This window comes from Piliocolobus tephrosceles, chromosome 10, assembly GCF_002776525.5.
Source record: "Piliocolobus tephrosceles isolate RC106 chromosome 10, ASM277652v3, whole genome shotgun sequence".
Lineage (NCBI taxonomy): Eukaryota > Metazoa > Chordata > Mammalia > Primates > Cercopithecidae > Piliocolobus > Piliocolobus tephrosceles.
In genome coordinates, this window is record NC_045443.1 from 32,396,683 (window position 1) to 32,424,475 (window position 27,793).

The 27,793-nt window shown below is 40.8% G+C and overlaps 1 protein-coding gene across 3 annotated transcripts in view; it reads left to right on the forward strand.

Annotated features, from left to right (window-relative positions):
* Nucleotides 1-27,793, forward strand: part of BICD1 (BICD cargo adaptor 1) — a 263,984-nt gene that overhangs the window by 226,327 nt on the left and 9,864 nt on the right. For 2 of the 3 annotated variants that reach the window (XM_023208955.2, XM_023208956.2), the window contains one exon: nt 26,623-26,698. The exons of the other annotated variant lie outside the window; for it this stretch is intronic. In XM_023208955.2, coding sequence (XP_023064723.1) covers nt 26,623-26,698 — 76 coding nt within the window. The remainder of the gene's footprint in view (nt 1-26,622; nt 26,699-27,793) is intronic. 3 annotated transcript variants of the gene reach the window in all.

The window sequence follows — 27,793 nt, forward strand, 5'->3', positions numbered from 1 at the left end:
AGCCAAGAAAGATAAAATATGCCATATATGACCAGTCTCATGTTCTATATAAGAAATATCATAAGCCTATGGGAAATAATAGATTTTATGAGTATTTTTAAATTCATGAGTTTAACCATTATAAAATTTGCTAGCTAATAACAGTATCTATTAGTCATTTTAAACAGAAAGTTCTCTATTAATTTGTCAGAATGTTTTTGATAAGCTAAAAACTAAAATATATTTCATATATATATATATATTTTTTTTTTTTTTTTTTTAGACGGAGTCTCGCTCTGCCACCCAGGCTGGAGTGCTGTGGCCGGATCTCAGCTCACTGCAAGCTCCGCCTCCCGGGTTTATGCCATTCTCCTGCCTCAGCCTCCCGAGTTGCTGGGACTACAGGCGCCCGCCACCTCGCCTGGCTAATTTTTTGTATTTTTTTTTTTTTAGTAGAGACGGGGTTTCACCGTGTTAGCCAGGATGGTCTCAATCTCCTGACCTCGTGATCCACCCATCTCAGCCTCCCAAAGTGCTGGGATTACAGGCTTGAGCCACCGTGCCCGGCCTCTAAAATATATTTTTAATACATGTTTTTAGGTGATTTTTAAATCACCTAAAAAATATATTTTTAATATATTTTTAATACATGTTTTTAGGTGATTTTTAATTATTCTAATAAGCAGATATGGGCTTTATTTTTCTATTGAGGACCGTTGAAGCAATTATCTCAACTAAAAATGAAATTAGTTTAATTTGTTCTTAATCCTTCAGTTGAGGAATTGAGAGAGGTATGTCTCATTTAAAAATTTAAGACACAGAACATAAAATGTTATTTGTTCTGTATAAGAGATACTTTCAAATAGATTTTATTTCTATGAGATGGTAAACAGAAAACCTCATCTCCTCAAGTGCACAATTTCTCAATTCTGGAGAATCAACTATAGGGTAGGCCATTGATTTTCAACATTAGTAGAATGTTTTATACTAATTAATGCATTATCCTGATTGATTTGCTGCATTAGTACAACCTTTTAAGGGAAAATTCTGGCGTTTCCCTCTGGCTGGCTCAGCTTCTGCAACCTCAGCCCTTGCAATTCCAGTGCTTCTGGCCATGGCTTGCTTGTTGATTTTCTTGCTCTTGACGTTATCCTTATCCTGGCACATAAATTCCAGTGTCCTTCCACATGCTCATCTTAGTTTTCACAGTTTCATTTACCAGCTGGTCTGAGAAGTGCCTATCAGCCTTGATGACCTTGACTCAAAAGGGACCCTCTTGTCATCAAGGAGTTTGTAATTAGGCAGCAGATTGTATGTCTTCACAAAATTGTTGCCTATTTTTTAGTCAGCATTTTATCTTGATTCCTTAACTACCTAGGGCTATATCCTTCTCTTCCTCCTTCTTTTCTTCCTCCTCCTCATCATCTTCTTCATCATCATCTTACCATTTAATCAATAATTACAATCAGCCTGTCAGAATATGTAAAAGGAATCCATGTAATTCACAGGCAGGAGTTGTTATTTCTGTAGTAAAGACCTGACTGCAGCATTTACACAAGATAAGTAGGAAATGGCAAACCTGGAGAAGCAAGTTTGAACTCAGTCTGGAAGTAATAGCCTAAGCAGCTTGCTCTTCACACTGTGTTTCCCATGTCACGCTTTTCCTCTTAGATATCTTGCTTCTCCCTATCATTTCAATCTCCTCCCTTCCTCTGTTCCTCCCTCCTTCATCGCTCCCTCCCTCTCTTTCTCTGACACAGTGACTCAGCCAGTTTAAGAGAATGGTATTATTTTGAAGTCTGAAAATGTTTCTGTGACATTTTACATTTTACTGTTTTTTAAAGCAACTCACAGAAGTGTATTAGCCTTAGATACATAATCACCCCTTGAGATACATAGTCAACCACACACACCGACATGTTCATCATAAAAACTGCCTTTATGTTTCACTGCATTCAAACAAGCAGGTATTTGTTTGTTTCATGTATTGCAAAGCCTATGTTCTTAAGCATGTAACAAAATCACATTTATTTCATTAATCCATTTACTCATTCACCAGAATTTAACAAAATTTAGTGAATATCTACTATGTGTCAGGCACTTTTCTTGGCTCTTGATGTACAATGATATTCAAATAAAACTCATAGTCTGGTAGGGGAGGTAGAAGACAAATATGTACTGATATTAATAGATATTCCTGGAATAAATAAAGGAATTAGGGCGGTTAGGAACATCCTTCCAGAAGAAATGCAACGCTGGCCATGAAAGGTGGCTATACCGTAATAGGCAGAAGGTAGCCGCACAGGTTTGGGTCATGAGAAGAACCTTATAGGAAAGGAGGTCAACTTGGCCCAGTGCCAATGAGCTCAGCGCTACAGCCTGGTGCAGGACTTGGAAGTAATAGAAAGTGAGGCTGCGAAGGTGGACCGGGACCTGAAGACAGAGAGCCAGATTAGTGAGAGCAGACCTTACCATGGGCATGGCTTAGCAGTTTTAAGAATAGGATCAGATTTTCATTTGATAAAATCACCCTGATGACAAGGTGGAGAATGGATTAGATGTGGGTAACATCTAAGATAAAGAAGCAGGTACAGAGACTCATGAAATATGCAGATGAGAGGTAGTGCAGACCAGAATCAAAGCTGTGAGGAATAGGAATGTTTAAATATGTCCCAACTTACAATTCAACTATATATTTCATCAGCCAGCATGTCCTGTGCACACACGACCTGCTCTTACTGCTTTCCATGTTCTGTGTGTGGAAGGAGCTCAGTCCGTCTTGTTTGAACTAATGGCCTCAGTGTTTTGTACTTTATAAATTATGTTTTTTCCTATAGAGGCTTTTCTATTTATGTGTGTTCCACTTCCCATATCGCTATACTTTCTTTTTCCACAGGATTCAATTATTGAACTAGTAGGAGTGAAGGGGTAGTCTGTTGAAACCTGTAATCTTTTAGGCTTGTATTTTCTTTTTCTTTTTTTTTTTTTTTGAGACGGAGTCTCGCTCTGTCGCCGGGGCTGGAGTGCAGTGGCCGGATCTCAGCTCACTGCAAGCTCCGCCTCCCGGGTTTACGCCATTCTCCTGCCTCAGCCTCCCGAGTAGCTGGGACTACAGGCACCCGCCACCTCGCCCGGCTAGTGTTTTGTATTTTTTAGTAGAGACGGGGTTTCACCGTGTTAGCCAGGATGGTCTCGATCTCCTGACCTCGTGATCCGCCCGTCTCGGCCTCCCAAAGTGCTGGGATTACAGGCTTGAGCCACCGCGCCCGGCTTAGGCTTGTATTTTCTTTGAACATAGTTTCCACAGAATTCTTCCCTGTAGGGGAAGGCCCAGGCACTTCTTGATGTCAGAATATGTTGTCTTTAGTTTGGAATCTGCCAAAACAAAAGTTAAATCAAAAATGTTAATTCCTGTCACCCCAGCATTTTGAGAAGCCAAAGCAGGAGGATTGCTTGAGCCCAGGAGTCCGAGACTGGCTTGGGTAACATAGCGAGACCTCGTCTCTCCATTAAAATTTAAAAATTAGCTGGATGTGCTGGCATGCACTCATAGTCCCAGCTGCTCAGGAGGCTAAGGCGGGAGGATTGCTTGAGTCGGGGAGGTCAAGGCTGCAGTGAGCCACTGTACTCCAATGAGTGACGGAGTAAAAAGAAGAAAAAATATATTAATTCACAAAATTGTCAACCACATGTTGAGAAATACATTTTTAAACTTGCTGTATATTTTTCAATAGGTAATGGTTCAAAAATTTTTAAGTACAAAGGGTATACAGTAGATGGTAGATTTCTGCCACAACTGTGCCCACCCAACCAACCTTGTGTATTTTTCCAGAAACATTCTATACATATATAAGGAAATGCATATAAATATATACATATATAAAAACAAATATGCGTTTTACATATGTATTAATGCCATTGGCACAACCACAGACACTATGCTTGCCAGGTTTTTTTCAATTGCTGTATCTGGGTTCTTCTTTCCTATCCATTCATCTTTTTGTTTCTTTTGAGTCAGAAGAAGTTATGAAGGGGAAGGAAGACATGCTTGAGCTCTTTAAGAAAGCTTGGAATGTTTCTATGTGTACAGTAGAAATATTTCTTGCCAAATGATAAAATGACCGCTACAAGAATGTTTGTATTCAGAACTATTCAATAGAAATATGATATAAACCACATATGTAAATTTAAATTCTCTAGTAGTCTAGTAGTCATGTTAGAGAAAGTAAAAAGAAGTCAGGCGCCATGGCTCATGCCTATTATCCCAGCACTTTGGGAGGCCAAAATGGAGGATCACCTGAGCCCAGGAGTTCAAGACCAGCCTGGGCAACATGGCGAAACCATGTCTCTACAAAAAATAAAAAGATTATCCAGGCATAGTGGCATGCACCTGTAGTCTCAGCTACTCAGGAGGCTGAGATGGAAGGATTGCTTGAGCCCAGGAGATGGAGGCTGCAGTGAGCCGTGATCGTGCAACTGCACTCCAGGCTGGGTGACAGAGCAAGACCCTGTTTCAAAAAATAAATAAAAAGAAACAGATGAACTTAATTTTAGTAATAGATTTGAATTGACACACTATATCCATAATGTGATCATTTCAACATGGAATTCATAGGTGGCTAACACCTATAATTCCACTTTGGGAGGTTGAGGTGGGTGGATCCCTTGAGGCCAAGAGTTCAAGACCAGCCTGGGCATCATGGCGAAACCCTGTCTCTACAAAAACTACAAAAATTAGCCAGTCATGGTGGTGCACGCCTGTAGTTCCAGCTACTCAGGAGGCCAAGCTGTGGGAATCCCTTGAGCCCAGGAAGCAGAGGTTTCAGTGAGCCAAGATTGTGCTAGTTCTCTCCAGCCTGGGTGACAGAGTGAGAACCTGTCAAAAAAAATATATATATATATATACACACACACACACACACACACACACACACCCATAAATGCATACATACACATTCTGTTTTTCTTATTCAGCCTTTGAAATTCAGTATTAGGCACTTACAGCATATCTTGATTTGAACTAGCCACATTTCAAATGCTCAACGGCCACATTTGGCTAAGGACTACTGTATTGGATGGTGCAGTTCTAGAACTTCTTACCAATAGTTTTTACTAGATAGAATTTCCACACAAATCTAAATTTGAATAACAACTGATTTTAAAATAAAATTTAAGATGGCATGTATTTCATTTTTATTTTTTCTTTCTTTTTTTTTTTTAGACAGAGTCTCACTCTTATTGCCCAGGCTGGAGTGCAGTGGCGCAATATTGGCTCACTGCAACCTCTGCCTTCCAGGTTCAAGCAATTCTTCTGCCCCAGCCTCCCAACTAGCTAGGATTACAGGCATGTGCCACCATGCCCAGCTAATTTTGTATTTTTAGTAGAGGCAGGGTTTCTCCATGTTGGTAAGACTGGTCTCAAACTCCTGACCTCAGGTGATCTTCTCACCTCGGCCTCCCAAAGTGCTGGGATTACAGGCATGAGCCACCACGCCCGGCCCTCATTTTTCTTTTAAACTGAAATATTGGAGCAAACATTTGCTATTTTGCTGATTATGCTTTGTCTCTGATTGGTGGCAATGCTTTTTAAAATAGATATATATTAAATATTTGAGCCAGGCGTGGTGGCTCATGCCTGTAATCCCAGCACTTTGGGAGACTGAGGCGGGCAGATCACGAGGTCAAGAGATTGAGACTATCCTGGCCAACATGATGAAACCCCATCTCTGCTAAAAATACAAAAATTAGGCTGGTCGTGGTAGCACGCACCTGTAGTCCCAGCTACTCGGGAGGCTGAGGCAGGAGAATCGCTTGAACCCAGGAGGTGGAGGTTGCAGTGAGCCAAGATCACACCATTGCACTCCAGCCAGGGCAACAAGAGTGAAATTCTGTCTCAATAAAACAAAACAAAAAAAAGTTTGTACCTGTATACCTTTTTCATACATCTCTTATTTGTTACTAGATTTCTTTGTCGGTATAAGAACGTAACTACTTAGATACATCCTAACAAAACATATTCCTTAAACATTCTTAAAACAGTTTAATGACTTATTTTTTTAATTACTGTAATCAAGTTGTGAAAGCCCTTGTTTCTTATTTTAAGCAGAGAGTGCCTTAAAAAGGTTTAAAATACATCCTGCCAGTTTTAAATAGCAGAATTTATTGACACCGTATATAGACTGAAAACACATCAAAGTCTTTCAAGATTAATTATTTCATGTGTCTTCCTTCTTCCCACAGTAAGAGAGAAGATAAAGATAATACTGAGTAAACCATTCTATGCTACAAATTGCACCCAGTCAACAAAAATGCAATACTTAGTAGAACATCTAATGACCATGGTCCTATTTGTGTTTTTGTTTTGTTTTATTTTTGTTTTTGTTTACTGTTCTCTCCTCTGTCAGGTATTCCTGTCCAGAAATTACATTTCCTTAAAAGATTTCATATTCAAAACCTGAGCACTGTAAGCAAAATAAGCTATGATGAAAGGATGAAACTTTTTAATTACTAAAGAGATCAATATGAAAAACTCTGTAGCAAGAAAGTATATATTATATTAGATCATACTTTTCAATCCATATTGACTTTTAGTATCATTATGTAATTTTAAAGTCTTTTAGATTTTGTTAAAATTTTATTAAATCCATGGAAATTGAAAGCTCCTAATATATTTCAATCCTTAGGAGGAAAAACTACAATTTTTCTCTAATATATCCATAAGGGAAAGAAGTACTTATTTGATATTCTTAATTGTTACATATTTAAGAGCAAGAGTAATTAGTTCGTACTTATGTTCACCTAAGTCCACCCAAACAGTGCTAAAGATAGAGGCCTCCAGAAGGTGACTGTGTCCAGACGAGTAACAGGGAGGAAAGGGTGGGCTGAGACATACATGAGGCCCAGGACATTCCAGGCAAAACCTGTCTGCCTCTCCTGACTCTGCCCAAACCCCAAATGATGCTTTCTAGCTCATATATATATATATATATATCTCAGCAGGCAGATACTCAAGCTGAAAGAGACATTTCTAGGATTCGTTTCTACATCACAGATACTGCCTCGGACTCACTGAAGTGACCAGCCTCCACCCCGTAATAACAAACTAGTCTAAATCCAGAATAAAACAATTATACATTTTAATCTCACCACCTTCTACCTGTGTGTGCTCTCCACGCTCAAGACAGAATAGCCTTTATTCTACCAACCAGCAGTCACTAGCCTACAACACCAAATCCACAGTTTCTTTGGTATCTTCCCAGGGAGTTGGGTGCTGAACAATCTACCTATAACATTGCCTCGCCTTCATATCCCAAAGCTCTGCAAGCAAAGAAGAGTTCTGTTGGGCAGCTAGGGCCATTTGTTGTAGTGCAGAGGAAGAGAGCCATCAGTATCTTCTATGCTGTCCTCATACCTATTTAATCCAATCTGCTGACATCAGTCTATTATATTCTACTATTTGCCCCCACTGTACCTACATAACAACCACCTCTATTACAACAAACCCTCTGATTATAAGGCATTTTTCTGAGATGGTATATCCAAACTGTACCTTGCAAAGGGACTTCTCCTATCTGCAAAGAATGCTAAGAAAACATATGAAGAGAAAGTCACAGTAGGTACCCAGGGAAGCCAGTCTCTAGGTTAACCAACTACTTATCTGTCCATTTCTCCTCATAAATGTAAAAGGAGAGCCCACAGTGAAGAAATCCCAGAAGGGCATCTCCCAGGTCCTGAGACTCTCTGATGCTATGAATTCAAGTTATTCTGTCCATGACTGGGTCTGGAGGTCACTGTGTAAAATCTGTGCTTCTAAATAAATGTTATGATATTCCAGCACCATATAGTATAGTGCCCAAGAAAAGGGAATGTTTTTTCAAAAAAAAAAAAAAAAGGAAAATTCCCATTATCTAATATGTAAAACAAACTTTTTGATGATTTAAAGTGACTATGTATTGTGAACTGAGTAGACAAGGCAGGAAGGAGTAGTGATGTTCCTGAGTTCTTGCTGAATTCTGACAACGTGCCGACACTTTGATTTCTCTCTCAAAATGGGCAGGATTTGATATCTAAAAGTATACCGATATTGTTACATGGCATATAGAAGCCACTAATTTAATTCCGGAATGTCCGTCAACATGACAGCCACCTAAACTGCTCTGAGGCATTGTAAATGGTTAGGAAAATTGACCTTTCTACACACTGAATCTAGCTGCAGTGGTTCTCCTGAGCTCTGAGGGAGCTGGGCAGGGCAGCCTGAGCTCCGGCTGTGAGCATAGCTCAACTGATGTGCAGTTAGAATGTTCATGGAACGCCCAGGCTTGCTCCTTCCCGTTCCTTTATTTTAAATGATGTAGTGAACCGGGCACCGTGGCTCACGCCTGTAATCCCAGCAGTTTGGGAGGCCGAGGTGGGTGGATCACTTGAGCCCAGGATTTCGAGACCAGCCTGGGCAACACGGTGAAACCCTGTCTCAACAAAAAATACAAAAATTAGCCGGGCATGATGGTATGTGCTTATAGTTTCAGGGGAGGCTGAGGTGGGAGAATTGCTTGAGCCCAGGAGGTGGGGGCTGCAGTGAGCTTTGATCACACCACTGCACTCTAGCCTGGGTGACGGTGCCTAAATAAATAAATAGAAAGAAAGAAATGGCTGGGCGCGGTGGCTCAAGCCTGTAATCCCAGCACTTTGGGAGGCCGAGACGGGCGGATCACGAGGTCAGGAGATCGAGACCATCCTGGCCAACACGGTGAAACTCCGTCTCTACTAAAAAAATACAAAAAACTAGCCGGGCGAGGTGGCGGGCGCCTGTAGTCCCAGCTACTCGGGAGGCTGAGGCAGGAGAATGGCCCAAACCCGGGACGCGGAGTTTGCAGTGAGCTGATATCTGGCCACTGCACTCCAGCCTGGGCGACAGAGTGAGACTCCATCTCAAAAAAGAAAGAAAGAAAGAAAGAAAGAGAGAGAGAGAGAGAGGGAGAGAGAGAGAGAGAGAGAAAGGAAGGAAGGAAGGAAGGAAGGAAGGAAGGAAGGAAGGAAGGAAGGAAGGAAGGAAGGAGTGAAAATATAGTTTCATAGCACTTATACCTAGACTACTTAAAGTGACCTAGTAATTAAACTTACATAGCTCATCAACCAGCAAAGATTCCTAGTGCACCACACCACACTCATTATAGGCAGGGAAGCATTGCTGCCACGCTCTGGGATTCCTCTTGCATAGCTCTGTGTTCTGTTCTCCACACACCCATCTCTTTAGTCGTCTGTTGATCTTACTCAATTTTCCTGGAAGTTTCCCCAGTGTATTTTGCCTGAAAGGGACGAGAGGAAAAAGGAAAAGCACAACTCAAAATGGTTGACTATTCCATTCTTTGTTTCCTTCAAAAAGTGCAAAGTCATAAAGATGCCATGGAACCACTAAGTTCATTGTCCTTTGTCACCTCTCAGCTAATAATAGTCATTGATATACTCTCCATACCACAAATGTAAAGTTTTTTTGTGAACTGTACATGCAATAGCCAAGTTTATTTTAACTTTAGTCATTACTGGATCTCAGAGATTTTCTTTTTCTTTTTTGGCATATAGATGATTTATGTCGCTTCAGTGTGCCCAGTCCACAGATGAGATCTTCTGAAGGACCGCTTCTGGAGCTGGCCCTCTTGTGTGACTGAATTAGTCAGTGATGATTCTCAGGGCTAGATTAGATTGTTACTCTTAAAATAATTACTTAAAAAAAAACAACTTCTATAACTCGAAAATTTTGTGGCTGGGTGTGGTGGCTCACACCTGTAATCCCAGCACTTCGGGAAGCCAAGGTGGGTGGATCGCTTAAAGTCAGGAATTCGAGAGCAGCCTGGCCAACATGGTGAAACCCTGTCTCTACTAAAAATACAAAAATTAGCCAGGCATGGTGGCGCACACCTGTAATTTCAGCTACCCAGGAGGCTGAGGCAGGAGAATTCGCTTGAACCTGGGAGGTGGAGGCTGTAGTGAGCGGAGATGGCACCCACTGCACTTCAGCCTGGTCAACAGAGCAAGACTCTGTCTCAAAAAAAAAGAAAGAAAAAAGAAAAGAAAAATTTGCATTTAAGACTTATATGAAAATACATACATTTATTTTGCAGAATAATGATCTAAAGCAGGACTGTCATTTTAACTACAGTTATTTTTGACCAGGCGTGGTGGCTCATGCCTGTAATCCCAGCACTTTGGGAGGCCGAGGAAGGCAGATCACGAGGTCAGGAGTGCAAGACCAGCCTGGCCAATATGGTGAAACCCTGTCTGTACTAAAAATACAAAAATTAGCTGGGCATGGTGGTGCGTTCCTGTAATCCCAGCTATTCAGAAGGCCTAGGCAGGAGAATTGCTTGAACAAGGACGCGGGAGGCGGAGGTTGCAGTGAGCCAAGATCACGCTGCTGCACTCCAGCCTGTACTACAGAGCCAGACTCTGTCTTAAAAACAAAAACAAAAGTTGGCCAGATGCAGTGGCTCACGCCTGTAATCCCAGCACTCTGGGAGGCCGAAGCCGGTGGATCACAAGATCAGGAGTTCGAGACCAGCCTGGCCAAGATGGTGAAATGCCGTCTCTACTAAAAATACAAAAATTAGCTGGGCGCAGTAGCGGACGCCTGTAATCCCAGCTACTCAGGAGGCTGAGGCAGAAGAATCGCTTGAACCTGGGAGGTGGAGGTTACAGTGAGCCAAGATCGTGCCACTGCACTCTAGCCTGGGTGACAGAGCAAGACTCTGTCTCAAAAAAAAAAAAAAGGTTGTTCTTAGTGGATATAAAAATTGGTGTTTTTGGCCAGGCATGGTGGCTCACGTCTGTAATCCCAGCCCTTTGGGAGGCCAAGGCGGGTGGATCACGAGGTCAAGAGATGGAGACCATTCTGGCCAACATGGTGAAACCCCATCTCTACTAAAAATACAAAAAAATTAGCCAGGCATGGTGGCACGTGCCTGTAATCCCAGCTACTTGGGAAGCTGAGGCAGGAGAATCATTTGAACCCGGGAAGCTGAGGTTGCAGTGATCTGAGATTGCAACACTGCACTCCAGCCTGGCGACAGAGTAAGACTCCGTCTCAAAAAAAAAAAAAAAAAAAATTGGTGGTTTTTTGTTGTTTGTTTTGTTTTTTAGTTTAAGGAGACGCATGTCCTCATCTTAAGGACTTTTTCGCTGCTCTGATGCTGGTCATCTAGTCCATATCTAGTCCATTCTTTTGCTCTAAACTGAGCCTTGCGTCCCAGTTCTTCATTGCACTTCAGATTGTGTCTTACTACAAAGAGAAAATTAGTCTGTGATCAACTTGGATCATAAGAACTGGAATTGTACATTTAGAATAGAAGCCAGGGATGTGATGCACACCCATGATCCCAGCTACTCAGGAGGCTGAGGTGGTAGGATCACTTGAGCCTGGGAGTTAGAGGCTGCAGTGAGCCGAGATCGTGCCACTGCATTCCAGCCTGGGTGACAGAACAAGACCCAGTCTCTAAAAAATAAAAATAAAACAGAAAGAAATTTAAAGTAGGAAGGGCTACCGTTTGCTTCTGGCCAAGCTTCACCTCTAACCATAGGATCTTTTAAGACTAGTTCTGAGGTCCTTTACTCTGAGAAGGTATTTATGGAATAAGCCATTATGTATTGACATTAGAATCAGTTAAACATAAATTTTTTTCTCTTTTTATGCACTACTTGACATCAAAAGCAAAAAGAGGTAAGTTGGCTATAAACCTGAAGGTGAACCTTATTTTTCTTAATAGATTTGTTCCTGAGTAGCTTTGCTTCAATTAAATTTCTATGAATCAAATACTTTTACATTAGGAAGATTGTCATTGGAAATTCTTATTCTTTTCTTTGAAAATGAATAAGCATCTTCTGTAAACTTAGATTTTCAAGATATCTAGTATTTAAACATTTTGCTTTTCCTTTAACCAAGTTATACTTATGGTTTAATTTGCTTGTGAAGACAAGGCATTTTGAAACTTGAGATAACTGAATTGTTTCTCCCACCAAAAATGTGGATTACATGTTATAAGTATTTCCTGTTTCCTTAAAAATGAAAAAAAAAAAAAAAAGCCAAGAAACAACTGACAATGGTGAAAGTCTATAATTTTCAGATCCATTGATTTACAGAAGAAGATGCCCTGAACCTCTCAGAATATTTTCTAGTGTGATTTTTTTAATGATTAAAAGAAATGAAGAAAATATTAAACAAGAAGATCAAACACATTTCATTGAGTGGTGTCTCATGTTTTTCTTGTTTGGGAGCTATTTTTATAATTGATGTTTTTAGTGAATTATTGGTTGTAGTTTAACTTATTTCTCTTTTCTTTTTGATGATGCATCAATTGTGACATTTCAGAGGTACAGCTGGTCTTCATTAGATATGTGCTGTTACTGACTTTGCTTAACAAGAGCAGACCATCGTACCACCTTGAGTTAACTCTGTGCCAGCTGGCGTTGCTCTTGAGAAGGTCATTTCTAAACAAAAGGTTATTTTTTGAAGGTTTTTAATTGGTGTAAGAATCTGGCAGCAAAATGTACTTTTACCTCTTGGTGCCACTGTATTTAATTACCCTCACCCCATTTATCCTCCATGTATTTCCTACCATAGGCTATTGATAACACACATGCTCACGGTTTAATTGTAAGTTGTTCAGAAACAGAAAGCTGACTGTACTGCAGGGCATTTTTATATTTCTCTTTTGCAAGATTTGAAATAAAAACAGATTTTTGCATGAATATTGCTTTGTTTTATCAGCTAGTCATCTGATATTCATCAGGACAGCAAATGGGAAGATGGGTGAAAAGTTTTGTCAAATCTATAACCACTGAAAAATCTAAAAATGCTCCCTCTCTACTTAGCAAGGCATGCTGTCATTCTGCATTGTTGAAGACGACTTTCATGCTTGTCACTGAAGTGTGATGAACTATATGCAGTTGTTATTTACGTGAAGGAAGAGCCAGACACTTTTTAAGATTTGTCACCAGGTCTTATTTTTGCATTGTCTATATTGAAACTTTTTGATGCGTTTCAACAATTCCTTCTTTTTGTTCTCTGGAAATGTATTAATGAAGAATGTTTCTGACTATCAAGAGCATACGCTATCATAGACTTTGCTGTGTGAAAGACTGATGTAAATATGTCTGAAGTGTTTGGTGATATAAATTAGCAGATTTCACCCCTGAGAAGTCAGAAATTACACTATCATCTGTGGGTACTTTCAGAATAACTAATGTTTTAACAGGGGATGTAATACGTTTGGTGAAAAGGGATGAGATAGCCAACTTTATGTGTTTGATTATAAAACGCTGACAGTGCTTCACAGCTCTCCATTTTTCTTCATATCAGTGTACCATTAAATTCATCATTAGATTTTTGAAAGTAGTTATTTTCCTAGCTACTGTTAATATTTATGTAAATGTTTCTATCTCATGCTCTTCCTCTTTTATATGTAATATTTCTTTCTCAGTTTTTTTTATTATTTCTAAACTCTATGTGCGTATTTTCAGTTTATTTGTTTAGGAATACATAGGACTGTTTAAATGTTCAAGTTGTTACTACAAGGAGAATGTACTTCGATGCTTCTTTCCATTAACCTTTCTGTTAATTCACTAACATTATTAATCATTTTGTAGATTTAGTGAGGAATAATTTACTGTTTATATTATCTGGCACATCTTAAATGATGGCAATTTAAAAATTATTTTCAAGATTTATGTATCAAAGTCTTACAGTTACCAAAGAAGAAGAATTGATCATCTGATAACACTAAATTAACCTTAAAATCTTTATCAGATAATATGTATCCATTCTTATTCCTTTTGTTAGAAAGATGTTGTTACATGACAGGAATGTCTAAATTGTAAACTCTCCCTTCAAGTGAATTAATTAAACAATGACATTGATGATACTAATAAATAAATCCAAGGATATTTTTAGAGGAGGTGGTTTGCTCCACATAAATTCCCTAGCAAAGTGTTGTGGGGAATTGAAGAATTATAAGGCAGGGTCCTGCCTGCTCTCAAGGAGCTGCACGGTGTGGCTGGGGAGAATAGATGTACTGCAAGGGAAGCAGGAGTCTAGAGTTCTATAAGAAATGCCAGAGGAAGCTGGGCACAGTGGCTCACGCCTGTAATCCCAGCACCCTGGGAGGCTGAGGCAGGCGGATTGCTTGAGGTCAGGAGTACAAGACCAGCCTGGGCAACATGGTAAAACTTCGTCTCTACTGAAAATACAAAAATTAGCTGGTTGTGGTAGCGTGCACATGTAATCGCAGCAACTCGGGAGGCTGAGGCATAAGAATCACTTGAACCTGGGAGGTGAAGATTGCAGTGAGCTGAGATGGAGATCGTGCCACTGCACTCCAGCCTGGGTGACAGAGCAAGACTCTGTCTCAAAAAAAAAAAAAAAGGAAGAAAGAAAGAAATGCCGAAGGAGATGAGAGAAGTGCTAAAGGAGTCTGCAGGAAGCAGACACCTCCTTCTGGGGTGACCAGAAATAATGACTGAAATTTGACTTTGCATGGTCTGATAGATAAGAGCATTTCCGATGAATATAATGATAGGAGGAATAGCTTGTTGAAATGAATTTCTCTTATGATCCATTTTGACCTTTCTTATTTCATTGTTGTAAATAGCATTTACTTTGTTTCTTGAAGCTGAAAACCTTAAGGGCATTCGACTCCTCCCTTTCCTTTGTCCATCATGTCTGATGGATGGACTCAGGACTACGTGCTTTCACAAACATTCTCTCACCTGATCTTCACGTGAACCCTGCAGGATTGGTATTTAATATTCTCACTTAACAGAAAAACTGAGACTCAGAACAGTTAAGTCACTTCTTCAGATTCCCTAGCTACTGGTTGTTGGAGCTGGAATCTAACAGAGAGATAGAGGTCTTTCTGACGGACTCTAAATTTCATGCTGAAATGGAGAAGAGCTGAGGAGCACAGAGGAGAGAGAATAGAGAATAAAGAGGGCTAGGCGCGGTGGCTCATGCCTGTAATCCTAGTGCTTTGGGAGGCTAAGGTAAGCAAATCATTTGAGCGCAGGAGTTTAAGAGCAGCCTTGGCAACATGGCAAAACGCTGTCTCTACAAAAAGTTAAAAAAAAAAAATAAGCTGGGCATAGTGGCATTGGCGAGGCTGAGGTGGGAGGATCGCCTGAACACAGGAGGCAGAGGTTGCAGTGAGCCGAGAGCACACTACTGCACGCTAGCCTGGGTGACAGAGTGAGACTCCATCTCAAAAAAAGAAAGAAGAAAGCTGAGAGGCCATAGGAAATGGCTGCAGAAGTATCATTGGCAAACGCAAGGAAATTATTGTGGTGCACCCTCACTTAAGACCCCAGTGCATGTAAGCGCGTTAGTAACTGTTCTATGGAGAGCACCTTTGTGCTATTATCAGAATTCCTGGGTGTGGGAGACTTTTATAACTGTGCAACTTTTCTATCTCCACGTCAGTGCACAGTATATGAACATTTATGTTTTCTACTAACACAACTCCTCACATTCCACTCCCGTCAGTTTAGTTTTCCCCAGTACCACTGTTTTGACCACTTTCACACTTCTGTCTACAGTGCTTTTGCTAAGAAGGAATCTGCTAAATTCGAATGCAGATTCTCCTTCTTTTTTTTTTTTTGAGACGGAGTTTCGCTCTTGTTGCCCAGGCTGGAGTGTGATGGCGCCGTCTCGGCTTACTGCAACCTCCACCTCCCGGGTTCAAGCAATTCTCCTGCCTCAGCCTCCTGAGTAGCTGGGATTACAGGCGCCCGCCACCACGCCCGGCTAATTTTTTGTATTTTTAGTAGAAATGGGGTTTCACCATGTTAGGCAGGCTGGTCTCGAACTCCTGACCTCAGGTGGTCCACCTGCCTCGGCCTCCTAAAGTGCTGGGATTACAGGTGTGAGCCACCACGCCCGGCCCCAGATTATCCTTCGTAATTTGTGCTTCCTGCCTTTTGTATATATCTTTTTCACTTTGAGTTTCCTTGAATTAAAACTTTTTAATTCAACTCTTGGATTGCTTAGGTTTGAATAATTTGAGAGAATTTGGGCTGTTCTTGGTTTATTTAGACTGAAGAAGTACTCTCGGCAGAGTAAAAAGGAGCACTAACTGCTTCTACTTTGGAGCAAGAATCAAAGACTGTGTTAGTATGCAGGGGCTTCCATCACATGACCACAGACTGGAGGCCTTAAACAACAGAAGTTTATTTTCTCACAGTTCTGGAGGCCCGAAGTTGAAAATTGAGGTGTCTGCAGGTCTGTTTTCTCCTGAGGTCTCCCTCCTTGGATTGCAAAAGGCCACCTTCTCACTGTCCTCACGTGGTCTTTCCTCTGTGCACTGCATCCCTGGTGTCTCTCTGTATGTATTAATCCTCTCTTCTGTACAAGGACACCAATCAGATTGGATTAGGGCCAACTCGAACAGTGTCACTTTAATTTAATCACCTCTTGTAAAGGTCCTGTGTTCAAATACAGTTGCATTCTAAGGTTCTGAGAGTTAAGGCTTCAATATATGAATTTAGGGGAACACAATTCAGTCTATAACATGGGCCACTCCACTGCAAGGGCGTGGGTGGACAGCCAGAAACCTGGGCACAAGTTCTCACTCTGCCACTCTCTCCATGGGACCTAAGAAAATCACATTACCCTTCTGATCCTCAGTGTTCTAATCTATAAAATGGGGATTATGGCTACCAATCTCAGTTGAATTTTGTTTGTTTGTTTTTGTTTTTTGTTTTGAGACAGAGTCTCGCTCTGTCGCTCAGGCTGGAGTGCGGTGGTGCAATCTCGGCTCACTGCAACCTCCACCTCCTGGGTTCAAGCAGTTCTCATGCCTCAGCGTCCTAAGTAGCTGGGACTACAAGCAAGCACCACCATGGCCAGAATTTTTGTTATTTTAGTAGAGATGAGGTTTCACCATGTTGGCCAGGCTGGTCTTGAACTCCTGAACTGAAGCTATCTGCCAGCCTCAGTTTCCCAAAGTGCTGGGATTACAGGCATGAACCGCTGCTCCTGGCCTCAATTGAGTTCTCTGGGCACTAAAAAGCTTTTGTTCATTATAAAAGTCGTACAGAGGCCAGGTGCAGTGGCTCACACCTGTAATCCCAGCACTTTGGAAGGCGGAGGCAGGTGGATCAGGAACTCAAGAGTTGTAGACCATCCTGGCCAACATGGCAAAACCCTGTCTCTACTAAAAATACAAAAATTAACTGGGCATGGTGCTGTGCACCTGTAGTCTCAGCTACTCGGGAGGCTGAGGCAGGAGAATCGCTGGAACCCGGCAGGTGGAGGTTGCAGTGAGCCGAGATTGCACCACTGCACTCCAACCTGGCAACAGAGTGAGACTCCATCTCAAAAAAAAAAGGTAATACAGAAAGTGACCTTGCCTAAACGTAGTTTCTCATTTCTAAACAAAAATAAAATATATCTCAGAGTTTTTACAAGGATTCAAGAGCTTTTGCATGCAAATTGTCTGCAAATATATATATATATATATAGCACTTTTCGTAAGCATTACATATTACCATTATTTCTCATCCATTCTTCTTTCTTCTACATTTCTTCTGCCTCCTCTTCCTTTTTTGTCATTGCCTAAAATTTCAATTAATGAATAGTTTGGGAGAACATGGCCAGGTTTGGAAAAAGAAGAAAGAGAGGTATCTTTTCCTTCCCATAAGAACTAAAAGAGGATGTCTCTGTGCTTTGATCATAACTATGGAGTGTTAATTTGAGGACAATCTATAATGCTCTGTCAATTTCCTAGTTAACACTTTCAAAATTAAATGTTCTTGCTTTTCTACTAACTGTTAATCATCTGTTCTTATTGAAAGGTCTTTAATGAATATTGACTTTTTTCTCCAAGTTTAGAAGATTTTTGGTCTAAAGTGGTTGTCTTAGTCCATTTTCTGTTGCTTATAACAGAATACTTGAAACTAGGTGATTTATAAAGAAAAGGAATTTGTAATTTGCAGTTGTGGAGGCTGAGAAGTCCAAGGTCATGGCGAGAGCCTTCTTGCTGGTGGGGACTCTGCAGAGTCCCAAAGTGGTGCAGGGCATCACACAGCAAGGGGGCTGGACATGCTAAGTCAGGTCTGTCTTCCTCTTATAAAGCCACCAATTCCACTCCCATCATAATCCATCAGTCCATTAACCCATTAATCCATTAATTCATGAATGGATTTATCTATTCATGAAGGCAGACCCATATGATCCAATCACCTCTTAAAAAGTTCCACCTCTCAATACTGCCGCATTGGAGATTAAGCGTCAACATGAATTTTGGAGGGGATATTCAAACCATAGCAGTGGTGTCTATTTGAATGTATTTACTTTCAAATAGATAGTAGCAGCAGTGTTCGATGATAGCAGTTGTTCAAATAAATGTATTAAACCTTTTTTATAAACAGTCTTGGAAAGAGCACACCAAGTTAGCAAAGATAATAACTAGGTCTCATCAAGAGGCATGCGTGTTCCTTATATCATCAACTTCCATTTCTCCTGCCTATTTTTAAGAATATGAGTATAACGCCGGGTGCGGTGGCTCACCCCTGTAATCCTAGCAGTTAGGGAGGCCGAGGTGGGCGGATCACAAGGTCAGGAGTTTGAGACTAGTCTGGCCAATATGGTGAAACCCCATCTCTACCAAAAAAATATAAAAAAGTAGCCAGGTGTAGTGGCGCATGCCTGTAATCCCAGCTACTGGGGAGGCTGAGGCGGGAGAATTGCTTGAACCCAAGAGGCGAAAGTTACAGTGCGCCGAGATCACGACACTGCACTTCAGCCTGGGTGACAGAGTGAGACTCCACCTCAAAAAAAAAAAAAAAAAAAAAAAGAATATGTGTGTATGGGCTGGGCGCAGTGGCTCACACCTATAATCCCAGCACTTTGGGAGGCCGAGGCAGATAGATCACAAGGTCAGGAGATCGAGACCATCCTGGCTAACACAGTGAAACCCCATCTCTACTAAGCATACAAAAAAACTAGCCGGGCGAGGTGGCGGGCGCCTGTAGTCCCAGCTACTCGGGAGGCTGAGGCAGGAGAATGGCGTAAACCCGGGAGGCGGAGCTTGCAGTGAGCCGAGATCACGCCACTGCACTTCAGCCTGGGCGACAGAGCGAGATTCCATCTCAAAATAAATAAATAAATAAATAAATAAATAAATAAATAAATAAATAAATAAGTATATGAATTGCCCATTTTCAAAACAGGAAAGGAAAAGAAGAAAGCACACATCCCTTTTTTCCTCACTTTTCTTGTTGAAGGAAAGAGACTGAAAAATGATGAACTTATGAAAGATAGAGGAAGAGGTGCCTGAGGAGAAATAGAATATTTAAGTAAGAGGATTAGTACCTATATGTGTCAGAAGAAGAAATGTAGAAATACAGTTTTTTACACAGTGGAAAAGAAAAGTTTCTCTAAACTGTAGACCAACAAACTTGAGCCTTATCCTTGGCAAATTTCTGGAAATGGATGAGTTACAAATGCTCTCCATAGAATGGGGATTGTTAAAAGCCAGTGTGAGTTCATCAAGAATGACTTGAACTGGACTACCCACATTCTCTATCTCCTAAGTCCTAAGACCAGGGAAATGGTAAAATAATGTGTCTGAACTTGAGCAAGCAACTAACCAGACATTTTTTTAAAATATTCTTGAGACAAATGAGAAATCAATTCTAGAGGATAACATAATTGTGTAGACTCATAACTAATTGAATGATATATGCAAAGGGTCCAAATTCATTGACTTATATTTATGATATATGATCTTCACATAGCGTGACCTTATTATTAATTGCTAATCTTACATAAAGCTATCAAGGTCATGATTCTCACATTTTCTGATTTGAGAGAGAAACAAATGCTAAATGACGGAATAGGATCCAAAATATTCATCAGATAGGAAGAGGTGAAATATTTCACATGTATTTTAAACATAAAGTTTAAATGGATACGAAATATTGTGCTGGAATTCCAGGCATTGTAAGATGGAGGAAGAATGACTTGATAGCACTATCTATAAACAAAGCCAGCTCAGTGGAAATAGCAGTGTGATGTGGCTGCCCAAAAATGCCATGAGGTTTCTGCTGTTTTAATAGGACTGGGATGTCTCAGATTAGACAAGACAGTGCCACTGTACTTTTCACCAGGCACATCTTACCACACATGATTTCCTTTCTTACCACCTCATTTTTAGAAGGATGTGCACAAACTGGAACAAGGTCAGAGAGCAAGAGAAGACTGAGGGAAATTGACATCACATCTTAAAAGGAAGAAATGGGGTTGGCCCTGATGGCTCACACCTATAATCCCAGCACTTTCAGAGGCCGAGGCGGGTAGATCATTTGAGGCCAGGAGTTCGAGACCAGCCTGGCCAACATGGTGAAACCCCATCTCTACTAAACATACAAAAATTAGCCAGGCATGGCAGCGCATGCCTGTAATCCCAGCTACTCTGGAGGCTGAAACACAAGAATCACTTGAACCTGGGAAGCGGAGTTTGCAATGAGCCAAGATCGTGTCACTTCACTCCAGCCTGGGCAACAGAGTGAGACTCCATCTCAAAAAAAAAAAAAAAAAAAAAGAAAGAAAGAAAAGAAAAGAACTTGGATACTTGGCCTGAGGAGAACTCAGAAGACAGAGATAGTTTTCATGGGAATATGTGGAGCACCCAGAGGTGTTTATGGTCATGAGGGAAAGAGATGTGGTGTAAAAAGTACGATCTCATGAAAAAGTAGGGATGCATTAGTTCTCAAGTCAGGAAAATGAGGAGATGGGGTCGAGCGATGCTACAGGAGACTGTTTGCCACAAATAGCTGCTGCTGTGCCTGTCCCAGAGCACTTAGGCCCCAAAGAAGCCACCTCTGCAGCCTCACTACTCATCCTGGCTTGGTTGGGTCTCCACAGATGGGCTTTCACCCACATGGTGCTCACCAGTGCCCACTGCTGCCATCTGGGCCAGGTGTGAAGCCAAAACATGGAAGTGTTCCCTGCCTCCTACATGAGCTGCTCCTTCCCATCCCAAACAGCCACCAGTGGGCTCCTGGACTCCCTAAGGCATTGACTTTTAGAAAATCGGGTAGTTTGGCTGGGTGCAGTGGCTCACGCCTGTAATCCCAACACTTGGGGAGGTCGAGGCAGGTGCATCACCTGAGGTCAGGAGTTCAAGACCAGCCTGGCCAACATGGCGATACCCCGTCTCTACTAAAATTATAAAAATTAGCCAGGCATGGCGGTGCGTGCCTGTAATCCCAGCTACTCGAGAGGCTGAGGCAGGAGAATCACTTGAACCCGGGAGGTGGAGGTTGCAGAGAGCCGAGATCATGGCATTGCATTCCAGCCTGGGCGACAAGAGCGAAACTCTGTCTCAAAGAAAACAAAAGAAAATTGGTTAGTTTTCTAAATTGCATTGAAAATTTTATAAATAATAGAAGCCCAAGAGAAAACCACACAGCAAAACTTTCTCTCCTTGCCAATGAAATGTATTATTTTCAGCCACCTCTTTTTAAAAACTGAATATTATCTTCATTCGTCTACCCTTCAGTTTGCTTTGTGTTTTTGAGAGCATTGGTTGCCTTAAAATCAGTATCTCAAATCTCTGGCGAAGTTCCTTCTGTTTCTTTGACTCTATGACCCTGATATTTTCTAGAGGTAGCTGGTGTCAACTTGAGAAGCATCCAGAGGAGTGAATAGAAAAGCAGCCTTAGCATTAAAAAGGCTAAATTTAAATCCTTGTTCTGCCACTTCCTAACTGTGTGACCTTGGGCAAGTTAATACACATAGTGATCTTGGATTAATCAGTGGAGGCTTGTAGAGCACCTACTATGATGGCAAATTCTGTGTTTGTTTCTGGCAGGAGAGATTATAAAAAGAAGTTAAATAAAAATATATATATATGTGAGACTATGATATACTCCCATATTATCAAAAACACTTATTTTCCTCAATGTAGGAATAGTGCAAGCCTGTCGACCCAGCTGTTTTAGAGGCTGAAGTGGGAGAATCACATGAACCCAGGAGTTCAAGACCAGGCTGGGCAACATAGCAAGACCCTGTCTTAAAACAGATAACAACTGTAAAGTCTATAGGAAAGATTACATCATGTTGATTCAGAAAATAGTTTTATCTCTTGTTTCTCCCTTTCTTTTCTATCTTCCCTTCTACATGAGGCCCTTGTTTATGGAGGAATGTCATACAAGGGTACTCTTCTTGTGCATATCAAGACAGACCTATAGATGCTTTGAGCTATAGTATTCCATGCCCTTGAGGCATTAGTAATCTCTTGAGCTGGGCACGGTGGTACACACTTGTAGTCCCATCTACTCAGGAGATTGAGGCAGGAGGATTGCTTGAACTCACTGCACTACAGCCTGGGCGACACAGCAAGAGCTTGTCTCTAAAAAAATACATAATCTCTTGAGTATGCTATGACATTTCTCAAGCCTGTGGCCTTATCATATAAATGTACAGCATTTTCTAATTCCATTCTGATCATTTCAAATAAACACTTTAATTTTATGAAAAAATGTCTTGTTACTGTTACTAAAGACCATAGAAAGTTTGTAGTTACAAAGAAGTTACTTGACTAACTCATTTTGTTAGATGTCAGCCTAGATATCACAACCTCCAGGAAGCACTCCCTTATCTCTTAGATTTAGTTATGTTAATTAGATTTAGTTGTGTATGGTTAGTTAGAGTCAGTCTAATTTAATTTAATTAACTTCCGCTATGAGGTCCTGTAACACCCTACACTTTCCCTATTATAGGAGGCAATACAGTGATAACTCTGCAAGTTCAACTCAGCCCTTGGACCGTACAATCCTGGATTCAAATTGTACCTCTACCTCCTAGTGGAGTTTGTCAAGTTACTTAACCTAAGTTCCCCTTTCCTTATACGTAAAGTGAGATTAATAAAACAGGGTTATAGAAGAGAATGTATATTAAGTGCCTATACAGTGCCTGACACATCGTAAGCAATAGATAAGTACTAGATGCTGTCATCATCACCATCACCATCATCATCACCATCACCATCATGACACTTCATTGTAGTTGCTTATTAAATATGCTTATCTTCCTCGATGAAGCAGAAACCACATTTTCTCTGTTCACCTTTTTCCCCCTGCTGTCTAACACAGTTTCTGACACAAAATAGAAGTTTAGTAACTTGACTGTTGAATGGTTTAGACAAACCCTGGTGGCCAAACAGCAATGGCTTTATGGGTTCTACAATGCCTGCTCCTTAATGCACATAGCTGTCATCTTTTACGTCCCCAAAGCAACAAGTTCCTTCAAGAGTGGCCTAGTTCATTCAAGAATGAGCCTAGCAGAATAGATCCTAGATGGAGCCAGGGAGATCACTCAGAGCCAGCAGCATCTCAGAGCTACAAGGGACTTCCTCAGCCTCCCAACCTACCTCCTTCATTTTACCAAGTACATGCTAAGACACATCCGTAGCTCAGCCAGGCTACAGTTGACACAGTGGAGGGCTGTAGACCTGAGAACAGGGATTTAGAAGACAATTGAGTCAGAGCAATGTAGCTACATTTTAGTGTAATTTTTTAAGTCTATCACCATTTTATCTATGAAATTTGTTTCTTATTCTTTAAGGATAACATGTAACTAAGTGCTTATAAATAATAAATGCAAAATAATAATAATTAGCTTGGCTAGGAGCAGTGGCTCACACCTGCAATCCCCACATTTTGGGAGGCCGAGGCAGGAAGACTGCTTGAGGCCAGGAGTTCAAGATCAGCCTAGGTAAAATAGCGTGACCCTATCTCTACAAAAATTTTAAAAATTAGCAGGGTGTGTTGGTGTGTGCCTGTAGTCCCAGCCACTCAAGAGGCTGAGGCAGGAGGACCACTTGAGCCCAGGCATTGGATGCTGAAGTGAGCTATGATAGCCACCTAGGCAACAGCATGACATCCTGTCTCAAAAACTAAATAAATAGGCCGAGCGCAGTGGCTCACACCTGTAATCCCAGCACTCTGGGAGGCCAAGGCGGGTGGATCACCTGAGGTCAGGAGTTAGAGACCAGCCTGGCTAACATGGTGAGACCCTATCTTACTAAAAACACGAAAAATTAGCTGGGCGTGGTGGTGCATGCTTGTAATCCCAGCTACTCAGGAGGCTGAGGCAGGAGAATTGCATGAACCCAGGAGGTGGAGATTGCAGTGAGCCAAGATTGCGCTATTGCACTCCAGCCTGGGCAACAAGAGCGAAACTCTTGTCTAAAAAAATAAAAAAAATATAAAAAAATTAGCCAGAGATGATGTTATTTCTAACGAAGGAAAAAGGGATATTCACTACAAATATGAAGAATGTCTACCACCTCTCTAACATTTCATTAAGGGAGTACACTGTGGTTCTGATCACCTGCTTTCTGAATTTTATCATAAATTATATTTTGAATGAATAATAATCTGTGACTGTATTGGCAAAAATAGTCAAATATGAGATATTTTTAAAAGATGTAAGCCATTTGAATACTCTAGTTACTCTAATTCTAAGGATCGCTGTTCCACAGAGGCCACTACTCTGCTTTAGAAGAGTTTCATTATACCTCCCTGGCAATGTAAGACATAAGGAATCCAGAGTGGTTTTTACATCCATTGCATTTACCCAAATACACCATCAGAGGGCAGCACACACCTGGTTAACTTAAAAACTGCCTGCCTGGTGGCCTTATCAAAATAGTTGTCAAATTAGTCTAAGACATTCCTAAATTACCACTCAGATAGGCAGGAAAGCTGTTGGAAAAGACAAAAGGAGCAAAGATTTTAAAAAGACAAAAGAATGCATTCCTTAAGACTCTGAGTTTCTACAAAAGGGAATCTGGAGCTAATCAATGCTGCAAAATGGGATAATAGAGTTAAAAAAGGAATTTCCTCAATCTGAGAAAACAGATTTGTTATATTTGAAAGACTTACTGTGTATGATCATCTGAACACCAGCTACTAAGCAAAAATCAGATCTCCTTGTTCCTGTTAAGATGCGCTAATTAGTAAGATGGCAACAAAGCCCACCATATAAAAGGGTCCCTTCAGTAATGTTTTCTTGAGTGAACAAAAATCAAGCCTGCCTTATATTGTATTCTGCTTTGCATCACAAACAGTTTTAGTGTATTTCTGGAAAAGCATCAGCAGTTTTTTTGAATTTTAAATTCTGGAATTATATAACTGTATAGGCAGGCTTTTTTATAATAGAATATATTAGCTTTAAAACAGGTGATATTTAAGTAGAAGACTTTAAATGTAAAAATCAGTAGAGCCTCGTTAAGGCTGTAAATCCAGAATTTGTGATAATGTGGATTAAATATTATTTACATAACATATAAGGAGGCTGGGCGCAGTGGCTCACGCCTGTAATCCCGGCACTTTGGAAGGCCGAGGCAGGTGGATCACCTGAGGTCAGGAGTTCGAGACCAGCCTGACCAATATGGTGAAACCCCATCTCTACTAAAAATATAAAATTAGCCAGGTGTGGTGGCACATGCCTGTAATCCCTGCTCCTCTGGAAGCTGAGGCAGGAGAATCGCCTGAACCCAGGAGGCGGAGGTTGCAGTGAGCTGAGATTAAGCCATTGCAGTCCAGCCTGGGCAACAAGAACAAAACTCTGTCTCAAATAAACAAACAAACACATATGAGGAAAGGGATTTGCTAAGCAAATACATAGTCTAAGCAGTTGGCAAGAGGAAATGCTTCAATTATTTAAGAAGAATTTTTAAGTTTAATTCTAATCTTGTTTGCAAAAGAAATACGATGTATATGCATTTCTAACCAGCTTCTTGCATGATTCTAATATAGTCACCTAGTACCAGTAAACAGACTGCTCTTTGATTTTTTTTAGAACACCAGGCACTACTTTCTTGGAGTAGATGATTAACCCAGCTAAAGCTTGATTTTTACTAGCTAGCACTTTGTTAACCTAGTGTGTTATTATATTGTGTGACTTTAAAATGATAAAAACAAAATAAAGTGGAGTTCTTATTCAGGTTAGCGCTCTAGTCCAAGTCACTAACAATTTACTATGTAATAGACATTCTAAGATTTCTGCCAAAAATTCTACTTTCGATATATAAAATCAGTTTTCAGAAAACTGTAAAGATGATTTCCTTGTTCAATTAAGATTCTACTAATCATAGAAAAGATTATATTGCACACTTTTCTCAAGTTACCTATGGGACTGACAATATGTCCATGTGTCCTGACAGTAAAGTCAGTTATCTGAATACATTCCATTTTGGAGTAACAGATCTAAGTGCTAAGCAATTCACCACCACCACATTCAAGTTTAGAACTGGAAGATCTTTCATTATATTAATAGACCCTTTATTTTTAGATATAACAAAATACCAAAGATAAATGACCACATATGTCCTAATGTACTTGAGAAATCTCGCTACTAATGCTGTGTCACTAATTTTTGAGTGCTGTATTTAAGAAAAACAAAAACAAAAACAAAAATCCTGTCTTTTCTATTGGCATCATTCAAGAAAAAAAAAAAAAAAAGCTGAATCAGGATATTTCTGTGTGAATGCACATTCCTCACTAAATCTCTCAGGCAGCTGCTTTAGTCACTGTTAGTAACACCTTGCTCTGTCATCTCTTTGTATACATGTCTAATTTATCAGTTTCTTGTAGATTGTCAGCAGCCTGCTGCCTCCGTACCGCCACAGTGCTCACAACTAGCCGGGAGGCAAGACTGCCCGACTGTCAGGTAAATTCAGATGTCCTTTCCCTTCCCACCCAGCTGCATGTCAGATCCATAGACCCCAGCTCCACTTTCCAACACCTGAACTGCCTAGGCATCCTTATATTTTGCTATATTTTATTTCAAGTGTGGGTTACATAGACACACATTGGACACCTGCAGTCCCTGTGTTCCCAATGGGAGTACAAGAGAGCTGGGGTTTATTTTGCTGGCTGCCAGCTGGTAGTCTACAGGCTGCGTTCAGCCCCTTTGTCTGTGTAAATACTTGGATTAGTCCACTGTTTCATTCCTTTCCAAAAAATAAAAGCTGGAATTGTTATGATGTTTGTCCTACTTTTCATTTTCTTTTGTTTTTTGTCTTTAAAATATATTTATTTTCCTATAGAATCCAAGGGACACCAATATACTAATTGACTTACTTTGATTCCTATACATTATACGTATTAAAACATCACTATATACTCCATGAATATGTACAATTATTATTTGTCAATTTAAAAAAATAAAATCCCCGCTACTCAGGAGGCTGAGGTAGGAGGATCAATCGCTTGAGCCTGGGAGTTCAAGGCTGCAGCGAGCTATGATCATGCCACTGCACACCTGCCTGGTGAGTAAGATCCTGTTGCTAAAAAACAAAACAAAACAAAAACCACAGTAAAATAAAACTTAAAATGTTTAAATAGGCCAGGCGTGATGACTCACACCTGTAATCCCAGCACTTCGGGAGGCTAAGGCAGAGGGATTACCTGAGGTCAGGAGTCTGAGACCAGCCTGGGCAACATGGTGAAACCCCGTCTCTACTAAAAATACAAAAATGAGCCAGACGTGGTGGCACATGCCTGCAATCCCAGCTACTCGGGAGGCTGAGACAAGAGAATCACTTGAACCCGGGAGGTGGAGGTTGCAGTGAGCTAAGATGGTGCCACTGCACTCCAGCCTAGATGACAGAGAGAGAGTCCATCTAAAAACAAAAAATTAAAAAATTAAAGAGATATGTATCTCAGGCCCACAAACAGGAAGACAGGAAGAATATAAAGGATTAGATACAAAGGCTGGGTGCAGTGCCTCACTTCTGTAATCTCAGCACTTTGGGAGGCTGAG